The 16,560-nt window shown below is 47.3% G+C and overlaps 1 protein-coding gene across 4 annotated transcripts in view; it reads right to left on the bottom strand.

Moving 5' to 3' along the window:
- IDE (insulin degrading enzyme) overlaps positions 1 to 10,925 on the bottom strand; it is a 115,627-nt gene extending 104,702 nt beyond the window's left edge. For 3 of the 4 annotated variants that reach the window (XM_062215198.1, XM_062215196.1, XM_062215197.1), the window contains exon 1: positions 10,777 to 10,925. In XM_062215198.1, coding sequence (XP_062071182.1) covers positions 10,777 to 10,874 — 98 coding nt within the window. In that variant the 5' untranslated portion in view covers positions 10,875 to 10,925. Of the gene's footprint in view, positions 1 to 10,537; positions 10,556 to 10,776 lie in introns of those variants that run through there. The other variant, XM_062215199.1, reaches the window with a different exon arrangement.
- Positions 10,926 to 16,560: the final 5,635 nt, after the last annotated feature.

The following is a 16,560-nucleotide window of genomic DNA, read 5'->3' as shown; positions in this document are numbered from 1 at the left end:
ACAGGCAGAGTGGACAGTGAGAGAGAGAGAAACAGAGAGAAAGGTCTTCCTTTTACCGTTGGTTCACCCTCCAATGGCCGCCATGCTGCAGCCGGCGCATCGCGCCAATCTGAAGCCAGGAGCCAGGTACTTCTCCCGGTCTCCCATGCAGGTGCAGGACCCAAGCACTTGGGCCATCCTCCACTGCACTCCCGGGCCACAGCAGAGAGTTGGCCTGGAAGAGGGACAACCGGGACAGAATCCGGCGCCCCAACTGGGACTAGAACCCGGTGTGCCGGCGCCGCAGGTGGAGCCGCGGCACCAGCCTAAAATGGTCTTTATCTTTTCTCAAACCCCATCTCCCTCAAAACCTCTTTGGGTGACTATTCTGCTTCTTATATTGTCTCTGCCTCTCCAATTCCCAACATCGCCACCCCTTATTCCCAAACATTAGCATTTCTCAGTATTTTCTGTATATCCATGCATATCCAAGTCCTTCTTACCAAGTTTTAGTCCTGTTTCAAATGGCTGCTTCAGATTTAATACTACTCATCTACCAAGTATACCGTTTCCAAGTCCTGTTCTGACTTCTCCACCATAGAGATCTAGAGGTAGAGAATGACCAATCCCAATGTTTTTGAGTGACCCAACCTGACTTCACATCTGCCGAAGCTATTTACCACTTTAATGTGCTTGAGCAATTAAACCTTTTTTTTAAAAAAAAGATTTATTTATTTTACTTGAAAGTCAGAATTACACAGAGAGGAGAGGCAGAAAGAGAGAGAGAGGTCTTCCATCTGATGGTTCACTCCCCAAATGGCCACCATGGCTGGAGCTGTGCCAATCCAAAGCCAGGAGCCAGGACTTCTTCCGGGTCTCCCACGCGGGTGCAGGGGCCCAAGGACCTGGGTCATCTTCCACTGCTTTCCCAGGCCACAGCAGAGAGCTGGATTGGAAGAGGAGAAGCCAGGACTAGAACTGGCCCCAGGGCATAAACCCCGCTGTGTCACAGTGCCACACCCCCCCACCCCACCCCACCCCCCAAGTAAACCTTTTTATCCTCAGTCTCCTTATCTGAAAACAGAAGATAACAACAATACCACTCTCTTGCAAAATTATTGTGGTCATTAAACAAGACAATAAATGGAAAGCTCCGCATGTAATTCCTGTTCTAACCTGAAGCAGAAGAAATTTAAGAAACCCCAGCAGTAGCTCAGAACTCATCAACTGGTTCTGATATTTTAATTGAATTCCCCTGAGCTACCTATCTGTGAACTGGATCATCATTTTGGTTTCTTTTTTTTTTTTTTTAAAGATTTATTTATTTTATTTGTAAGTTAGAGTTACAGAGAAAGAAGGAGAGGGAGAGGGAGAGGGAGGGAGAGGGAGAGGGAGGGAGAGGGAGAGGGAGGGAGAGGGAGAGGGAGAGGGAGGGAGAGGGAGAGGGAGGGAGAGGGACAGGGAGAGGGAGGGAGAGGGAGAGGGAGAGGGAGGGAGAGGGAGAGAGAGGGAGAGAGGGGGGCTCTTAAAGGATAATGGTATCGCAGGCAGCTGCTTCACTCTCTACGCCACAATGCCAGTCCCAGTTTCTTTTTTCTTTTTTTGAAAAGCAGACAGAAACAGAGATCTTCCATCAGCTAACTCACACCCAAATGTCTGCAACAGCTGGGACAGGATTAGGCCAAAGCCAGTAGCCCATAACTCAATCTAGGTCTTCCACAGGGTAGCAGGGACCCAACCACCTCAGCCATTACACGTTGCCTCCTAATGTGTGCATTGGCAAGAAGCTGGAATTGGAAGTATAGCCAATTTCCTTTCTAGGTGCTTAAGATCTGCTCAGGCTTATCCACTGCCCTGAGAAGACCTGGCTCACTCAATTTCCTGAGACTAATAGCTAGCTCTAAAGTGCCAACATAACTGCACCATTGTGCCCACTGCTGTACCCAATCGAGTTCTCTGGGCATGCCTCAGGAAAATTAGCCACTTGTCAGGAAGGACTGACATCTCACCTAGCTAAACTTCTGCCCACGGTCTGCCCTGCAGCTGAATCTTTCAAGAGTCTTCTCCACCCTAGGGGCCCTTCTAGACTATGCTCATCTCAGCACTATTCTCAAGCCACTCAGACACAAGACCTTCTACCACCCACCATAAACAATCAGTCACCAACGTCTGCTGAAACTTCTTTCACATGTCTTTTGCAGACACTGTCATTTGTACTACTTCTTTGTCCTTTGTCAATCTCTGCCTGCATTTCAAATTATGCTTTCAAAAACCAGCCAGATCAATCATCCAAAACCACAGCTTTCATATGTCACTCTATTACTCAAAAAGCATCTGAGGCTCTCTACTTTCTATAGGACAAAATCTCACTGTTCTTTGATTGTAAGCTATTCTCCTTCTGATCCTTTGCTAATACTACTCCTTCTATCTAAAATATTCTCTTAACTCCCCTTCTCTGCTCACCAAATGTATATACTTCCTTCAAAGACACTTGCTCACACCCTGTGTTCTTTGTGAAGCCCTCTCTGATCTAGGTGGTAGAGGAAATTTCTGAGAGGAAAAACAGTTGGAACCGCTGCTGCGGTGTAGCGGGTAAAGCCACTGCCTGTGGTACAGCATCCCATATGGACACTGGCTCAAGACTCGGCTGCTCCACTTCCGATTCAGCTCTCTCCTACGGCCTGGGAAAGCAGTGGAAGATGGCCCAAGTGCTTGGGTCCTTGTACCCGTGTGGGAGACCTGGAAGAAGCTCCTCGCTCCTGGCTTCAGATCAGCCCAGTTCCACCCGCTACATCATTTTGGGGAATGAACCAGCTGATGGAAGATCTCTCTCTCTCTCTGCCTCTGCTTCTGACTCTCTGTAACTCTGCCTTTCAAATAAATAAATAAATCTTTAAAAACAAACAAAAAAACCCGAAAATTTCAGTGAATATATGATCTTGGGCAAAAGTGAGTCAATCAAGTTTGACTGGTGTTGAGTGAAAGTAAACAGTTTGGAAATAAGGTCAGAGGTGTGGTAAAAGGCCTTCCTGAACAGTGTAGGAACTTCAACTTTAAATCTGAGCTCAATGGGGACCAACCACAAACAAGGCACCCTGCAGCAAAAGTATGATTTGTTATTTCAAAAATGTCACACTGCCAGTGCTGAGAACAGTAGAAACACAGGGCAGAAACAAAGAAACTGGGTAAGAGCCCAATAATAATCAGGGGGGAAGACAGTAATACAGACCAGGGTGGCAGCAGTGAGAAGGGGTGAGAATCTGGATGTGCATGCCAACTGAATGAGGGAAATAAGAACAGGAAAGATGTCAAGGATGACTCCAAGTTATTAGCCTGACCAAGTGAAATATTAGAGATGTCATTAACTGAACTGGGGCAATACTGAGAGAAGGACAGTTTTGTGAAAAAAGATCTGGAAAGAGGTTTTTTTTGTTTGTTTGTTTTTTTAAGATTTAATTTATTTGAAAGGCAGAGTTACAGAGAGAAAGAGGCAAAAAGAGAGAGGTCTTCCATCTGCTGGTTCACTCCTCAGATGGCTACAACAGCCAGAGCTGTGCCAATCCAAAGCCAGGAGCCAGGAGCTTTTTCCCGGTCTCCCACATGGGTACAAGGGCCAAAGACTTGGGCTATCTTCTACTGCTTTCCCAGGCCATAGCAGGGAGCTGGATCAAAATGGAGCAGCCAGGATTCAAGCCCGTGCCCATGGGGCATGCTTTAGATATAAATTTAGGCCAGCACCGTGGCTCACTTGGTTAATCCTCCGCCTGTGGCGCCAGCATCCCATATGGGTGCCGGGTTCTAGTCCCGGTTGCTCCTCTTCCAGTCCAGCTCTCTGCTGTGGCCCGGGAGGGCAGTGAAGGATGGCCCAAGTGCTTGGGCCTCTGCACTCACATGGGAGACCAGGAGGAAGCACCTGGCTCCCAGCTTCGAATTGGCGCAGCTCCAGCCATAGCGGCCATTTTGGGGGGTGAACCAACGGAAAGAAGACTTTTCTTTCTGTCTCTCTCTCTGTCTAACTCTATCTGTCAAATAAAAAAATTTTTAAAAAAAGAAAGAAAACTTTCAAAAAAAAAAAGGGGGGGGTAAGTTTAACACACACATTATACACTCAAGGAAAAGTGTTAAGTAAGTTTATTATTTAAATCTGGAATTCAAGGGAGAAGTTCTGGCTAGAGATACACATTTGGGAGTTGTCAGAGCACAGATCAAGCCAATCTGACAGAATATGATGATAGATATGTTCTATAATAACTACACTACCCCATACAGTAGTCACTAGCCACAAATGGTGTGAAATGTGGCTAGGGTGACTGAGGAATTGAATTGTCAATTTTAGTTAACTTAAATAGGCACATTTGGTTAGTGGCTTACAAAATATACACAGATAGCATTTAAAGCAATGTGATTGGACGAAATTGTTAAATAAATTAGTGTAGGGAGAAAAGATACTCAAAATCTGGGTACCAATGACACAGATTATTTGTGATAGGAAATAAAACCAAACAACCTAAATCTCTACCAACAGAATTAAAAAAAAATCAGGGGCATATTCACATATGACTGTCATTCAGCAGTGAGCTACCTATATGAATGAGTCTCAAAAACAATGTCAGATAAAGAGTTTCTCAAAGAAGAAAACATTTGTGTAAATATCAAAAGCAGACAAACTAAATGATACGCTGTTAAATTATTGTCTAAATACAGGATAGCAGGACCTCTGCAGGGAGAAGAAAAGGATGTAATTGGGAAGGTGAGCACAGAGGCTTCCAAAATTAGTGCAAATGTTCTATGTCCTAAACTAAATGGTAGGGACACGAGCATTCATTTTACTACTCTTCTTTGTCCTATATACTGTGGTATGTGTAATATTAAATAATTAAGACGTAAAAAGAGGCAATATGTGATTAAGTGTCAAACTGATGTTTTTAAATCATTAAGTTTAAGCAAGGGAAAGTAACTGTGTGATCAGGATAAGGTCTAAAAAGGAAGGAGTGAGGTGAGTATTTGACATAGAAGGATGCCACTTCAGGACCCCTGCATCTCCTATCACAGTGCCTGGGTTTGAATTCCACCTTCCTGCTAATAAGCACTCTGAGAGGCACCAGGTAATAGCTGAGGTGGCTGGCTCCCTACTATCCAGGTGGGAGATGTTGACTGAGTTCCCAGCTCCTGGCTTTGGCCTGGACCAACACTGGCTGTTGTGGGCATTCAGCAGATGGGTAGGAGGAAGGAAACTAATCAATCAATCAATCAATCTCTTTTCTCCCTGCCTTTCAAATAAATAAAAAATTAAAAAGTGTGCTTTAAAAAAGAAGAAAAAAAAAAAAAGGATGGAGTTAGTCATATAAAGAAAAGACCGAAGGGCATTTCAGTCAAGTATAGGAGACAATAAGTTGGAGTGGTTGACTTGCCAACTGAGGTGCCCACATTCCATATACGAGCGCCTAGGCTGCGATCCTGGCTCTACTCCTGATTCCAGCTTCCTGCTAATGCAGACTCTGGGAAGAAGCAGGTAACGGCTCAAGAAGTTGGGTCCCTGTCATCCACACTGGAGGCCTGGGTTGACTTCCTGGCTTTGGGATGGCCCAGCTTTACCTGCTGCAGGTATCTGGGGAGTAAATCAGTAGATGAGAGCTTGCTCGCTCTCTCCCTCTCTGTGTCTCTTTGCTTTGAAATAAATAAAATAGGGGCCAGTGTTGTGGCATAGTGGGTTAATCTGCCGCCTGCAGCATCACATCCCATATGAGTACCAGTTCAAGTCCCAGCTTCTCCACTTCTGATCTAGAACCCTACTAATGCTCCTGGGAAAGCAGCAGAAGATGGTTCAAGTGCTTGGGCCTGTACAGCCACATGGGAGACCGAGATGAAGCTCCAGACTTTGGCCTGGCATAGCGCTGGCAGTCGCAGCCATATGGGGAGTGAACCAGCGGATGCAAGATCTCTTGGGGCTGGAGCTGTGGCGTAGCAAATAAAGCCGCCACCTGCAGTGCAGGCATCCCATATAGGCGCTGGTTCGAGCAAGTCCCAATGCTTCACTTCCGATCCAGCTCTCTGCTATGGCCTGGGAAAGCAGTAGAAGATGGCCCAAGTCCTTGGGCTCTAGCACCTGCATGGAAAACACAAAAGAAGCTCCTGGCTTCTGGCTTTGGATCAGCCTAGCTCTGGCCAATGAGGTCATTTGGGGAGTGAACCAGCAGATGGAAGACTCTCTCTCTCTCTCTCTGCACCTCTACCTCTCTGTAATTCTGCCTTTCAAATAAATAAATAAATCTTTAAAAAAAATTACCCCAAGAAATTTTAGCAGTCATTATGGGATAAAAGACTCAAGAGAGTTTGGTCTTGGGAACAGGCAATGAAGGAAAAAGAGATTCAAATTTTCAAGCTAACCTGAGAAAACGGTAACACCAACAAATATAAAGCAAGAGAAATCAGCAGAGAAAAATGGTTTTGAAGATCATATAATTAAGTTATATTATAAATACGTACTGTCCGACTGTGTCAGGCACAGTATGATATCCTCTCTTCAATAAGCAGCTTGTGAGTACCACTTACAAAAAATATAAAGCAAGGGTTGGTGCTACAGCACAGTAGGTTAAGCTGTCTCCTGAGACACCTGCACCCCACATGGGTGCCAGTTCAAGCCCTGGTTGTTCCACTTCCAATCCAGCTCCCTGCTAAAGGCCTGGGAAAAGCAGGGGAGGATGGCCCAAGTGCTTAGGCCCCTACTATCCATGTCGAAGACCTGAAGGAAGCTCCTGGTTCTGGCCTGGTTCAGCTCAGCCATTGCAGCCATCTGGGGGAGTGAACTTGTGGATGGAAGAACTCTGTGTGTGTGTGTCTGTGTGTCTCCTACTCTCTCTGTAACTCTGACTTTCAAATAAATACCTAAATCTTGAAATAATTAATTAATTTTAAAAAGCAGTTATATTTTTAATAGGGAAAAAGAGAAACCAAACAATTCTTTGGGGAGAAAGGTTTTATAGCTTTTAACTCTAAGAATTTTGTGACTCCCACTTTCATTTACTTAATTTTCCTTTTTCTAAATTTGAGACAGAGCTCACATTCAAGTGGTTTACTCCCCAAATGCCCACAATGGCCTGGGCTGGTGAGAACTCAATCCAGGTTATCTACATGGGTGGCAGGGCCCCAATTACTTGAGATATCACCACTGCCTCCCAGGGTGTGCATCAGCAGGAAGCTGGAGTCAGGAATCAGAGTCAGGTGTTAAATCCAGGTACTCTGATGTGGGACAGGCCTCTTCAACTGCTAGGCTGAACACCCACCCTATGTGAGTCTCACTTTTTAAAGAAACAGTGCTATGAAAAAAAAATTTGAAGTGCCTTTCAAAATAAACTGAAATATGCAACAAAACACAAAAGTGGAGATGACTGAAGTAAAGGAATGGATCTACTTGCTGTTTATGACAAAATTTCCTGGAGACCAGGACTATAACTGGCTGTCTTTGCATCCCCCACAGTGCTGAGCACAGTGAGCGACCCCTGGAAAGGAAACATCCCAGCAGTGGCTGAAAGCGCAGCCAGACCACCGTGAGGCTGACTGAAGGCAAGCCCGTTGGGAAAGCCCTCCCCAAGACTCCAGAATCCAACATACCTAGAGGATCTACCCTTACGACAGATTGCTCTAGCCTTATCTCTCTGACTGATCCTCTGGGTACATGACTGGGAGATCTAACCAGAAAAACAGAAAGGAAATCAATTCTTATAAAAACACACACTGGAACTTTTTTTCTCTACCAGCCAGCCCTTGCTGAGAGACTGTCCCCAGCCTTAATTCTCAAGGTATATATGCAGTATGTAACTTTACCGTGTGTGAATTGAGTTGCTGCTTCAAAAAGATTCATGGATAATCTAACTTTTTAGACTACTAAAGACATTTTTCTGCTTAAAAGTAGCTTAGGTAGGGGGCAGGGAGCCAGTGTAGTGACACAGCGGGTTAAGCTGCTACTTACAATGCCTGCATCCCACATGAGTGCTGGTTTGCATCCCAGCTGTTCCGCTTCCCTTCCAGTTCCCAGCTAATGCACATGGGAAAGCAGCAGAAAATGGCCCAGGTCTTTGAGCTCCTGCTACCACGTGGGAGACCTGATGGAGCCCAGGATCCTGCCTTTACCTTGGCCCAGCCCTGGCCATTGAGGCCATCTGGGGAGTCAACCAGCACTGGAAGGCAGCAGGTGAAGGCTCAAGTGCTTGGGTCCCTGCCACCCATGTAGGAAACCCAAATGGAGTTCTGAGCCCCTGGCTTTGGCCAACCCAGCATCTGGGGACTGAACCAGCAGATAGAAGGTCTCTGTTTCTTTGTTTCTCTGGGTAGGGGAAACCTACCAAACAAAAGTTGGTTGAAAGCCTGAATCTTCACAGTAGTCTCACGTAAGTAACAGTTTTCTAAGCTTGTGGGACAGTCATTGCAAAGTAAAATGACAGATGCTCAAGTAGCTACTAGAAACTGAGCTATTATCTCCAGATTCACTCATAGTTCAGATAATTCCACACTGTCCCATTTTATCCAATATTGCTAAATACAGGACAATGAGGCCTATTTTTTAAATGAACTGATCTTATACAAATGCTTTAAGATCATGCATCCTTCAAGAGGTAATGCCAGGAAATGAATGTTCAAATACCAGCAGAGGCAGTATAATGGTAACAATCAAGAGTTCAGACACCAATCCAGACATGGGTTAAAACTCAGCTCCTTCACTAAACAGCTGTGTGGTATTGTAACACATTCTTCCTACAGTAAGATTAAGCTGCAATTAATTTAAGACTTGAGCATGTAGTAGCTCTAAACATTACTGCTTTCCTGCCTAAAACTGTCCAGATCCCTTTGATTGGACCTGCACTACCAGTAATAGCCTCAGTCACTCATTTTTAGGGTAGAGCTTTCTAGATGGTTGATCTCATTCATTATGCTGTGAATCTCCTAAACACCTCCACTAAGAACAATCTTATTTTAAAACTCTCTGGTTCTTGAACCCATGCAATGGACTTCACCAATGGAAATAAAGAGCAGTGAAGAAAAACCATAGAAAAAAATCCAATTAAACTGGAACAAAAAACTTAGTTGTCTAAAACTGTCTAAATGGATGATTTATTAAAATTCACTAATTCTGTATGCTGCAGACAATCTGGAGCGAAGTCTAGGCTATCAGCAATGACTTCTAGGACAAAATGAAGCAGTCTAACCCCATGGAGGCAGACACCCGCCTATGCTCACCACTCCCGCTTCTCTCTTTAATCCCAGCAATCTTTTTGCCTACCGTTGAGCGTTGAGCGTTTTGTGGAGGCAGGGAGAAATACAGGAGGGAAATAAGTGCCACAGATTCATTTTTTGCACAAGCCCTTCAAAACTAAATCCCAACAGGTTTCTCTCTCTCAGGTCTCTCCCCACATCCCACACACAGCCACCAAACTGACTTCCTAAACTACTTTCATCAGATCAAAACTTAATACCTATGGTCAAAACATAATTTTAAACTTCTCAGTCCAGGAGCTTAATAGCTCCTAATCCACTATTCACTATTATTCAACTATTTAGTTAGAGAAAGCAAAAACCGAAATTCCAGGCCCAGGCTATCATTATTCCGGGCTTATAATGCAGAACTTTCGAACTCCTAATTCCCCCAGAGAAATTCTCTAAAGCTCCAACAAATCTGCTTACTGTCCTCCCAACACAAACAGCCTGCAACCCAGGCTGGGTTACACCCACCTCTGCCCCACCAGCCGGGACCAACCCCCCTCCCAGTTCCATCTCTGACCCCCACTGTGCTCCCACAGCGCACGCTGCCCACACTGACCCCATTCTGACCCTCCTCACATGCATCCTTTTTAGGCGGCTGTACTCTCAAGACGTCTTAATCCGCTCCAACATACGGTAAGTTCCTTGGAAGGCAGCCCGCGGACGTAACACGCGGAGGATCTGTCACCGTGCCCTGCACTTAGTAGGTCCTGGATATTAACGATTAAAACCAAAAGAGGTTCTAATAATGTACCGAGGTAGGAGAGCAAGGCCACGCCGCCTGTCCATCTCTGTTTACAGATCAGAGTATTTAGCGAAGTGGAGGGAGCACGCCACCAGACAGTAACACCCCGCGCCCTGACCCTGGGCTTGCCACTATCCCTGCAATTATTGGGGGGAAATATCCCACCATTTCCCCTCGGGCAGCTGCTGCACAGGACCCCACGGTGTCTTTCTGCTTCCCAGTCCCCCGCGACAGGAAGCCCAGCACTATCTCCTCACCACGGCGGAGCCAGGCAAACTTTCACCGTCCCCAACGCGGGCACTGATTTCCACACGGTCCTAGACACTCAGCGCCCCCCGGAGAAGGCAGCGCTGAGCACGGTGAGGAGCGGGCTCGCCCGCAGCCTCCACCGCGCGCCAAGGGCGCCCGCCTCCCGTCCCCGGGCCGGTAGCAGGACTCGGCGAGAGCGGCGCCGCGCGGCTCTCCGGGGCGGCCGGGGTGGCTCCTCCCTTGCCCCGCGCCCCCTGCCTGGGGGCACTGCCCTGTGGCCCCGGGGCACGGCTCCCCGGCCGCCCTCACCAGCCTGAAGGACGTCCTCCAGTCCGCGCCGGGCCGGGCCCCTCGCTCCGTCCCGACGAGCAGCCTTTCCGGGAGCCGCGGCGGCCTCGGGGCGGCCGTCGGGGCCCAGGTCGGCGGCACGGGCGCCGTGAGGGGCGGCGGCGGCGCGGCTTCAAGTGCTGAATCACCACTTTGCAACCCGAGCGCCAAACCACCTTGGCCCGCGGGCCCCGAGAGTCCGGGCGCTCCGTTCCACTTACCCGCAGAGGCGCTCCGAGGGCAGCAGGCGGGCACCGAGGATGGAGCGGAAGGTGCTGGGCAGCGCGGGGTGCAGCAGCCACGCAAGCCGGTACCGCATACCCCAGCGCAGCCGCTGGGATCACCGAGAACGCTTCCTTCTGGCGCCGGGAGCCGGCCGTGTGCACTGCGCATGCCCGGCCCGCCGCGCCGCCCGCGCCGCGCCGCCTCCCGGGAACCCGAAAGAGGCCTCTGCTCCGGATTTTGCTTGGAGCCGGACGCGCGCGACCGGGACGGCGGGGTTGGCCGGTCGCACACCGTTCTGGCCGGGGAGCCTAGGAACCGCAGTAAGCAGGCCTTCCTATACGGAGGGAGTCGCTGCTGGGTCACCCGTGAGGGTGGCGGTGTGTCTGTGGCTAAAGGAGCCGTGGGGGGGGATGCGCTGATGAATATAGTGAGGAGGGTACACGGGGCCTTGTTTTCTGGGGCATTGGCTAGGGGTTCCCCGACCCTGAGGTGTTGGAATAAGATCGGCAGGTGCCGCGGCCTCACAGAAAAAGAATCCGCGGCGTGGGCTCCGGGGATTGCATCTGCAACGCGAGGGGACACAGAACTGAGAAGGCGGCTGCGCCAGGGCCGGGGCCCGGGAGGGCAGGAGGGGAGGTTCAGACCTCTAGGGGTCCTGAGAGGGGCGTTTCAGTCCTGGGAAGCCGGCAGCTCTGCAGAGAGGAAGGTGGGGTCGCGGCGGGCCACGGCCAAAACAAGGCTTTCGTCGACCTTGAAATGCAGAGTAGAAACTTCTGGCGGTGCTGCGTCTACTATTACCGGCTGGCAGCCTAAGGCGCCACTTTGAAGGCTTTTCTCCCCGGTGGCTTCACGGTGCTCCGTATCCACGAACGGTCTAGTAGGATCAGGTATCGGCCTGCCTTGTGTTTTGCCAGGGCTCTAAGAAGGAGTGCCGTTAGGGATGGTGACTCTCCCCACCCCGCCTTAAGTCATTTTAGGTTTCTTTCCGAAGTGGCAGACCCAAGACTGCAGAATCCTGCTGTGACTTCAAGATGGAATTCGGTAGGAGAATCCCTTAATCACGTCGATGCTTCATCAGAGAGATGGTGTTTAAAGGCAAAGCTTTGGATAAAAACAGTAAATATTACTGCAAGCCTCTTCGCTGATGTCTGCAAGCACACGGGTTTAGGAACCTTTAAGGAGTCAGCATTGTGGCTCAGCGGGTAAAGCCACTGCCTGCCATTCTGGCGTCCCATATAGGTGAAGGTTTTAGTCCCAGCTGCCCCACTTCCCATCTTGCTCCCTCCTAATGAGCGTGGGAAAGCAATGGAAGATAACCCACGTGTGGGGGACGTGAAGGGAATGCCAGGTTCCTGGCTTTGGCCTGGCCCAGCCTCAACTTTGGCTGCCATTTGGGGAATGAACTAGCTGATAGAAGACTTCTCTCTCTGTAATTCTGCCTTTCAAATAAATAAATATTTTTTAAAAAATAAATAAAAGAGAGAACCTTTGAATAACTAATCCCAATGTGATCTAGTCAGCCATCTTGGAGCAGCTTCTCTGAGTGTTAATGCATACTAATGCTCACTTAATGGAATCTATAAATGGATTGGGTCAAGATTGGATTGTAGGGCCCGAAACATGTACAATTTGGGGGGATTCTTTCAGAAATAGAATATCAATGATGAATGCAAAATTGGCAAACTAAAATTAATATTTAGAGAAAGTCAATCATACCAAATAACTTGGAGTTTCAGTACCCTTTCTTCCTTCTGAGATCTCTTTAGTCTATGTATTAGAAATGCTTGCACAGGGGGCCAGCGCTGTGGCCCAGAGGGTTAAAGCCCTGGCCTGCAGTGCTAGCATCCCATATGGGCACCAGTTCTAGTCCCGGCTGCCTCCACTTCCAATCCAGCTCTCTGCTATGGCCTGGGAAAGCAGCAGAAGGTGGCCCAAGTCCTTGGGCCCCTGCACCCACATGGGAGGCCCAAAAAAGCTCCTGGCTACTGGTTTCGGATAGGCGCAGCTCCAGTCGTTGCAGCCAATTGGGGAGTGAACCATCGGATGGAAGACCTCTCTGTCTTCCTCTCCCTCTCCCTCTCCCTCTCTCTCTCTGTGTGTATAACTCTGACTTTCAAATAAATAAATAAATCTTTTTTAAAAAAAAAACGCTTGCATAAAAATGCTTCTAGAGTACAACTGGCTTTCCCCTCTACAATTCTCACTTTGAGCCCTGAAGTTTAAGCTGAATTGGTTCCTGATAATCGTATCTTTGATTGGAGTGGTTGTACTAAATAAGAAAGAGCAATATTAAGATAGTCTCTTTAAATAAAAAGGGTGTGGACTGAAAGAAACCTAACAATTTTGAGATTTACTATATGGCATTGTACATAGGTCCTTCATTTTACATAAATCCTTCATATTTTCCACTTGCCAGAGATGAGGCACCTGTGGACAGATTATGCCAACAGTTGTGCATAAACATTTGGAGTTGTAATGGGAACCCAGAACCATTTGATTCCAAACCTTTCATTCACTCATTCATTGACTTGACAGGCATTTATTGAGTGCCTTCTAGGTGTCAGATATTATTTAAAATACTGGGGATAGGGACTGAAGTTGTGGCACAGCAGGTAAGGCTGCCGCTGCCGATGCCAGCATCCCATTTCACAGTGCTGGTTTGAGTTTCATCCATTGTGCTTCCAATTCAGTTTCCTCCTAATGTTCCTGGGAAGGCAGTGGAAGATGGCCAGGTACTTGAACCCCTGCCACCCACACGGAAGACCCAGATGAAGTTCCTGGCTCCTGGCTTCAGCCTGGCCCAGCCTTGGCTGTTGTGACTACTTGAGAAGCAAACCAGAGGATGGATCTCTCTTCCTCTCTCTCTGCCACTCAGCCTTTCAAATAAATAAATATATCTTTTAAAATAAAGTCTTGGGGATATAACAGTGGGGAAAAAAGGACAAAAGATTCTGTCTTCATGGAGCTTAACTTCTAGCTGTGTGGGAAAAGCAAATAATCAAACAAGTGAATAAATGATGTGAAGAGGAGCCAGCATTGTGGCACAGCAGGTTAATGCCCTGGCCTGAAGCACCGGCATCCCATATGGTCACCTGTTCGAGACCCTGCTGCTCCTCTTCCCATCCACTTATCTGCTATGGCCTGGGATACCAGTGGAAGAGGGCCTAAGTCCTTGGGCCCTTGAACCCATGTGGGAGACCCAGAAGAAGCTCCTGGCTCCTGGCTTCAGATCAGCTCAGGTCTGGCCGTTGTAGCCAATTGGGGGAGTGACCCATTGGATGGAAGATCTCTCTCTCCCTCTCCTCTGTGTAACTATTTCAAATAAATAAATCTTTAAAAAAAAATGATGTGAAGAAAAATACAAGCTAAGGGAATAGGAAGTAACATAAGGTAGCTGTTTTTAACTAGGATGGTCAAGAAGCGCCGCTCTGAAGAGGTGACATTTAGGCAGAGCCCAAAATGATGAAAAAAACGGAGGCAGTGTGAAGGTGTGAAGTGTATTTTCCAACCTCTTACAAAAAAGCATGAGTTGTAAACCTCCTGGACACTTCATTTAGAAGCAGAAAATGGGCCGGTGCTGTGACACAGCGGGTTAACGCCCTGGCCTGAAGCGCTGGCATCCCATATGGGTGCCGGTTCAAAACCCCGCTGCTCCACTTTCTATTCAGCTCTCTGCTGTGGTCTGGGAAAGCAGTAGATGATGGTTCAAGTCCTTGGGCCCCTGCACCTGCGTGGGAGACCAGGAGGAAGCTCCTGGCTCCTGGCTTCGGATCAGTGCAGCTCCAGCCATTGTGGCCATTTGGAGAGTGAACCAGCGGATGGAAGACCTCTCTCTCTCTCTCTCTCTCTCTCTCTCTCTCTCTCTCTGTCTCTCTCTCTGCCTCTCCTCTCTCTGTGTAACTCTGACTTTCAAGTAAAATAAATAAATCTTAAAAAAAAAAAAAAGAAGAAGAAAAAGCAGAAAACAATGATGCCCTGAAATCATTCCTTATCCCAGTTGGGATAACTAGACATAAATTCAAATATATGTATTCTAACATACTTGAATGCAAATATAAATTATTTTCGGTTGGATCTGGCATTACGGTGCAACAGGTTAAGTCACTGCCTGTAGTACTGGTATCTCATATGGGAGCCCATTTGACTCCCGGCTCCTCCACTTCCCTTCCAGTTCCCAGCTAATACACCTAAGAAAATAGCAGAAGATGACCCAAGTCCTTGGGCTCCTGTACTTACATGGGAAACCCAGCTAAAGCTCCTGGCTCCTGGCTTCATCCTGGCCCAGCCTTTGCCATTCGGCCATTTGGGGAGTGAACAGCAGATCTCTGTCTCTCCGCATAGATCTGCATTTCAAATAAATAAACAAACCTTTTACAATCCTTTAAAACTATTTTTGATTCATTCATGCTGTAAGTTTCTTCCATTGGCCCAGATAGTGTGGAGTTCATTGTAGAGTTAAGCAGGAGCTCCTAACAAATTGGTGGGGCCGGGGAGGAAGGGAGTGAGAAAGAAGCCCAGTGGTAAGAGGTTGGCACTTATTTCTTAATTGGAGACATTCAGAAAAATAATGTGTTTTGAATCACTCTAACTTATTGTGTTGCTATAAATTCAAAATCAAAATAAAATTTCCTTGGGTGGGCATTTGGCAGTCATTAAGATGCCACTTGGGATGTCCATATTCCAGATAGGAGAGCCTGGGTTTGAGGCCAAGCTCCATTTCCAATTCCAGCTTCCCCGAAATGTGCACTGGGGAGGCGGTAGGTGATTGTCCAAGGACTTGGGTCCAAAGATTGTCCAAGGACATGGGAGACATGGATTGGGTTTCTGGTTAGAGTTCTGGGCTCCTGGCTTTGGCTTGGCCATCAGCTGTTGCAGGCATTTGGAGAGTAAACCAGCAGATGAGAGATACATCTGTCCCTCTGCCTTTAAACAATAAAAATAAGTAAACAAATTTTAAAATAAAGTTTTAATTATTTAACAAATGTTTACTGAGCATAGGTGTGTAACCTTATGATAGTCACAATGATGAATAAAAAAGATCCTGGGGGCCAGCACTATGGCGTATTGGGTAAAGCTGCTGCCTGCAGCACCGGCATCCCATATGGGCACCAGTTCAAGTCCCAGCTGCTCCACTTCCCATCCAGCTCTCTGCTATGCCCTGGGAAAGCAGTGGAAGATGGCTCAAGTCCTTGGTGTACTGCACCTGCATGGGAGACCTGGAAGAAGCTCCTGGCTTCCAATAGGCGCAGCTCTGACCATTATGACCATCTAGGGAGTGTACCAGCAGATGAAAGACTTTCTCTCTCTCTCTGCAATTCTGCCTTTCACATAAATAAATAAATAAATAAATAAATAATTTTTTTTAAAAAAGAGTGTTATACTACTATAATTAAAAAAAAAAAAAAAAAAAGGCTACGCCACAGTGCCAGCCCCTTGAGGTTTCTTAATTCCGAGGTTAAATGCCTGCTCTATTCTTTTATAAGGACGTTCTCATTGAGTTTAGGGCACAGCTGGAAAATTAAAGACAATCTCATCTCATCGTTAGCTTAATTATGTGTGCAAAGATACTTCTTCAAAATAATGGGACATTCATAGGCTCCTGGGATTAGGATGTAATGGGGGTGGGGGGCACCACTCAATCTACTACATCACATTTCCAAGCCTTTGCTCTCAGCCTCCATCAGCTCCAGCTCACATCTGTCACAGCTAATTGATGCTCAACTAACTTGTCAGTGCTCTAGCAACTTTCAAACCCAGCTGAAATGTCATTGCTTTCACAA

This window comes from Lepus europaeus, chromosome 17 (assembly GCF_033115175.1).
Source record: "Lepus europaeus isolate LE1 chromosome 17, mLepTim1.pri, whole genome shotgun sequence".
Classification (NCBI taxonomy): Eukaryota; Metazoa; Chordata; class Mammalia; order Lagomorpha; family Leporidae; genus Lepus; species Lepus europaeus.
Note: the sequence above shows the minus strand (reverse complement) of the source record. Positions and strands in the feature narration are given on the sequence as shown.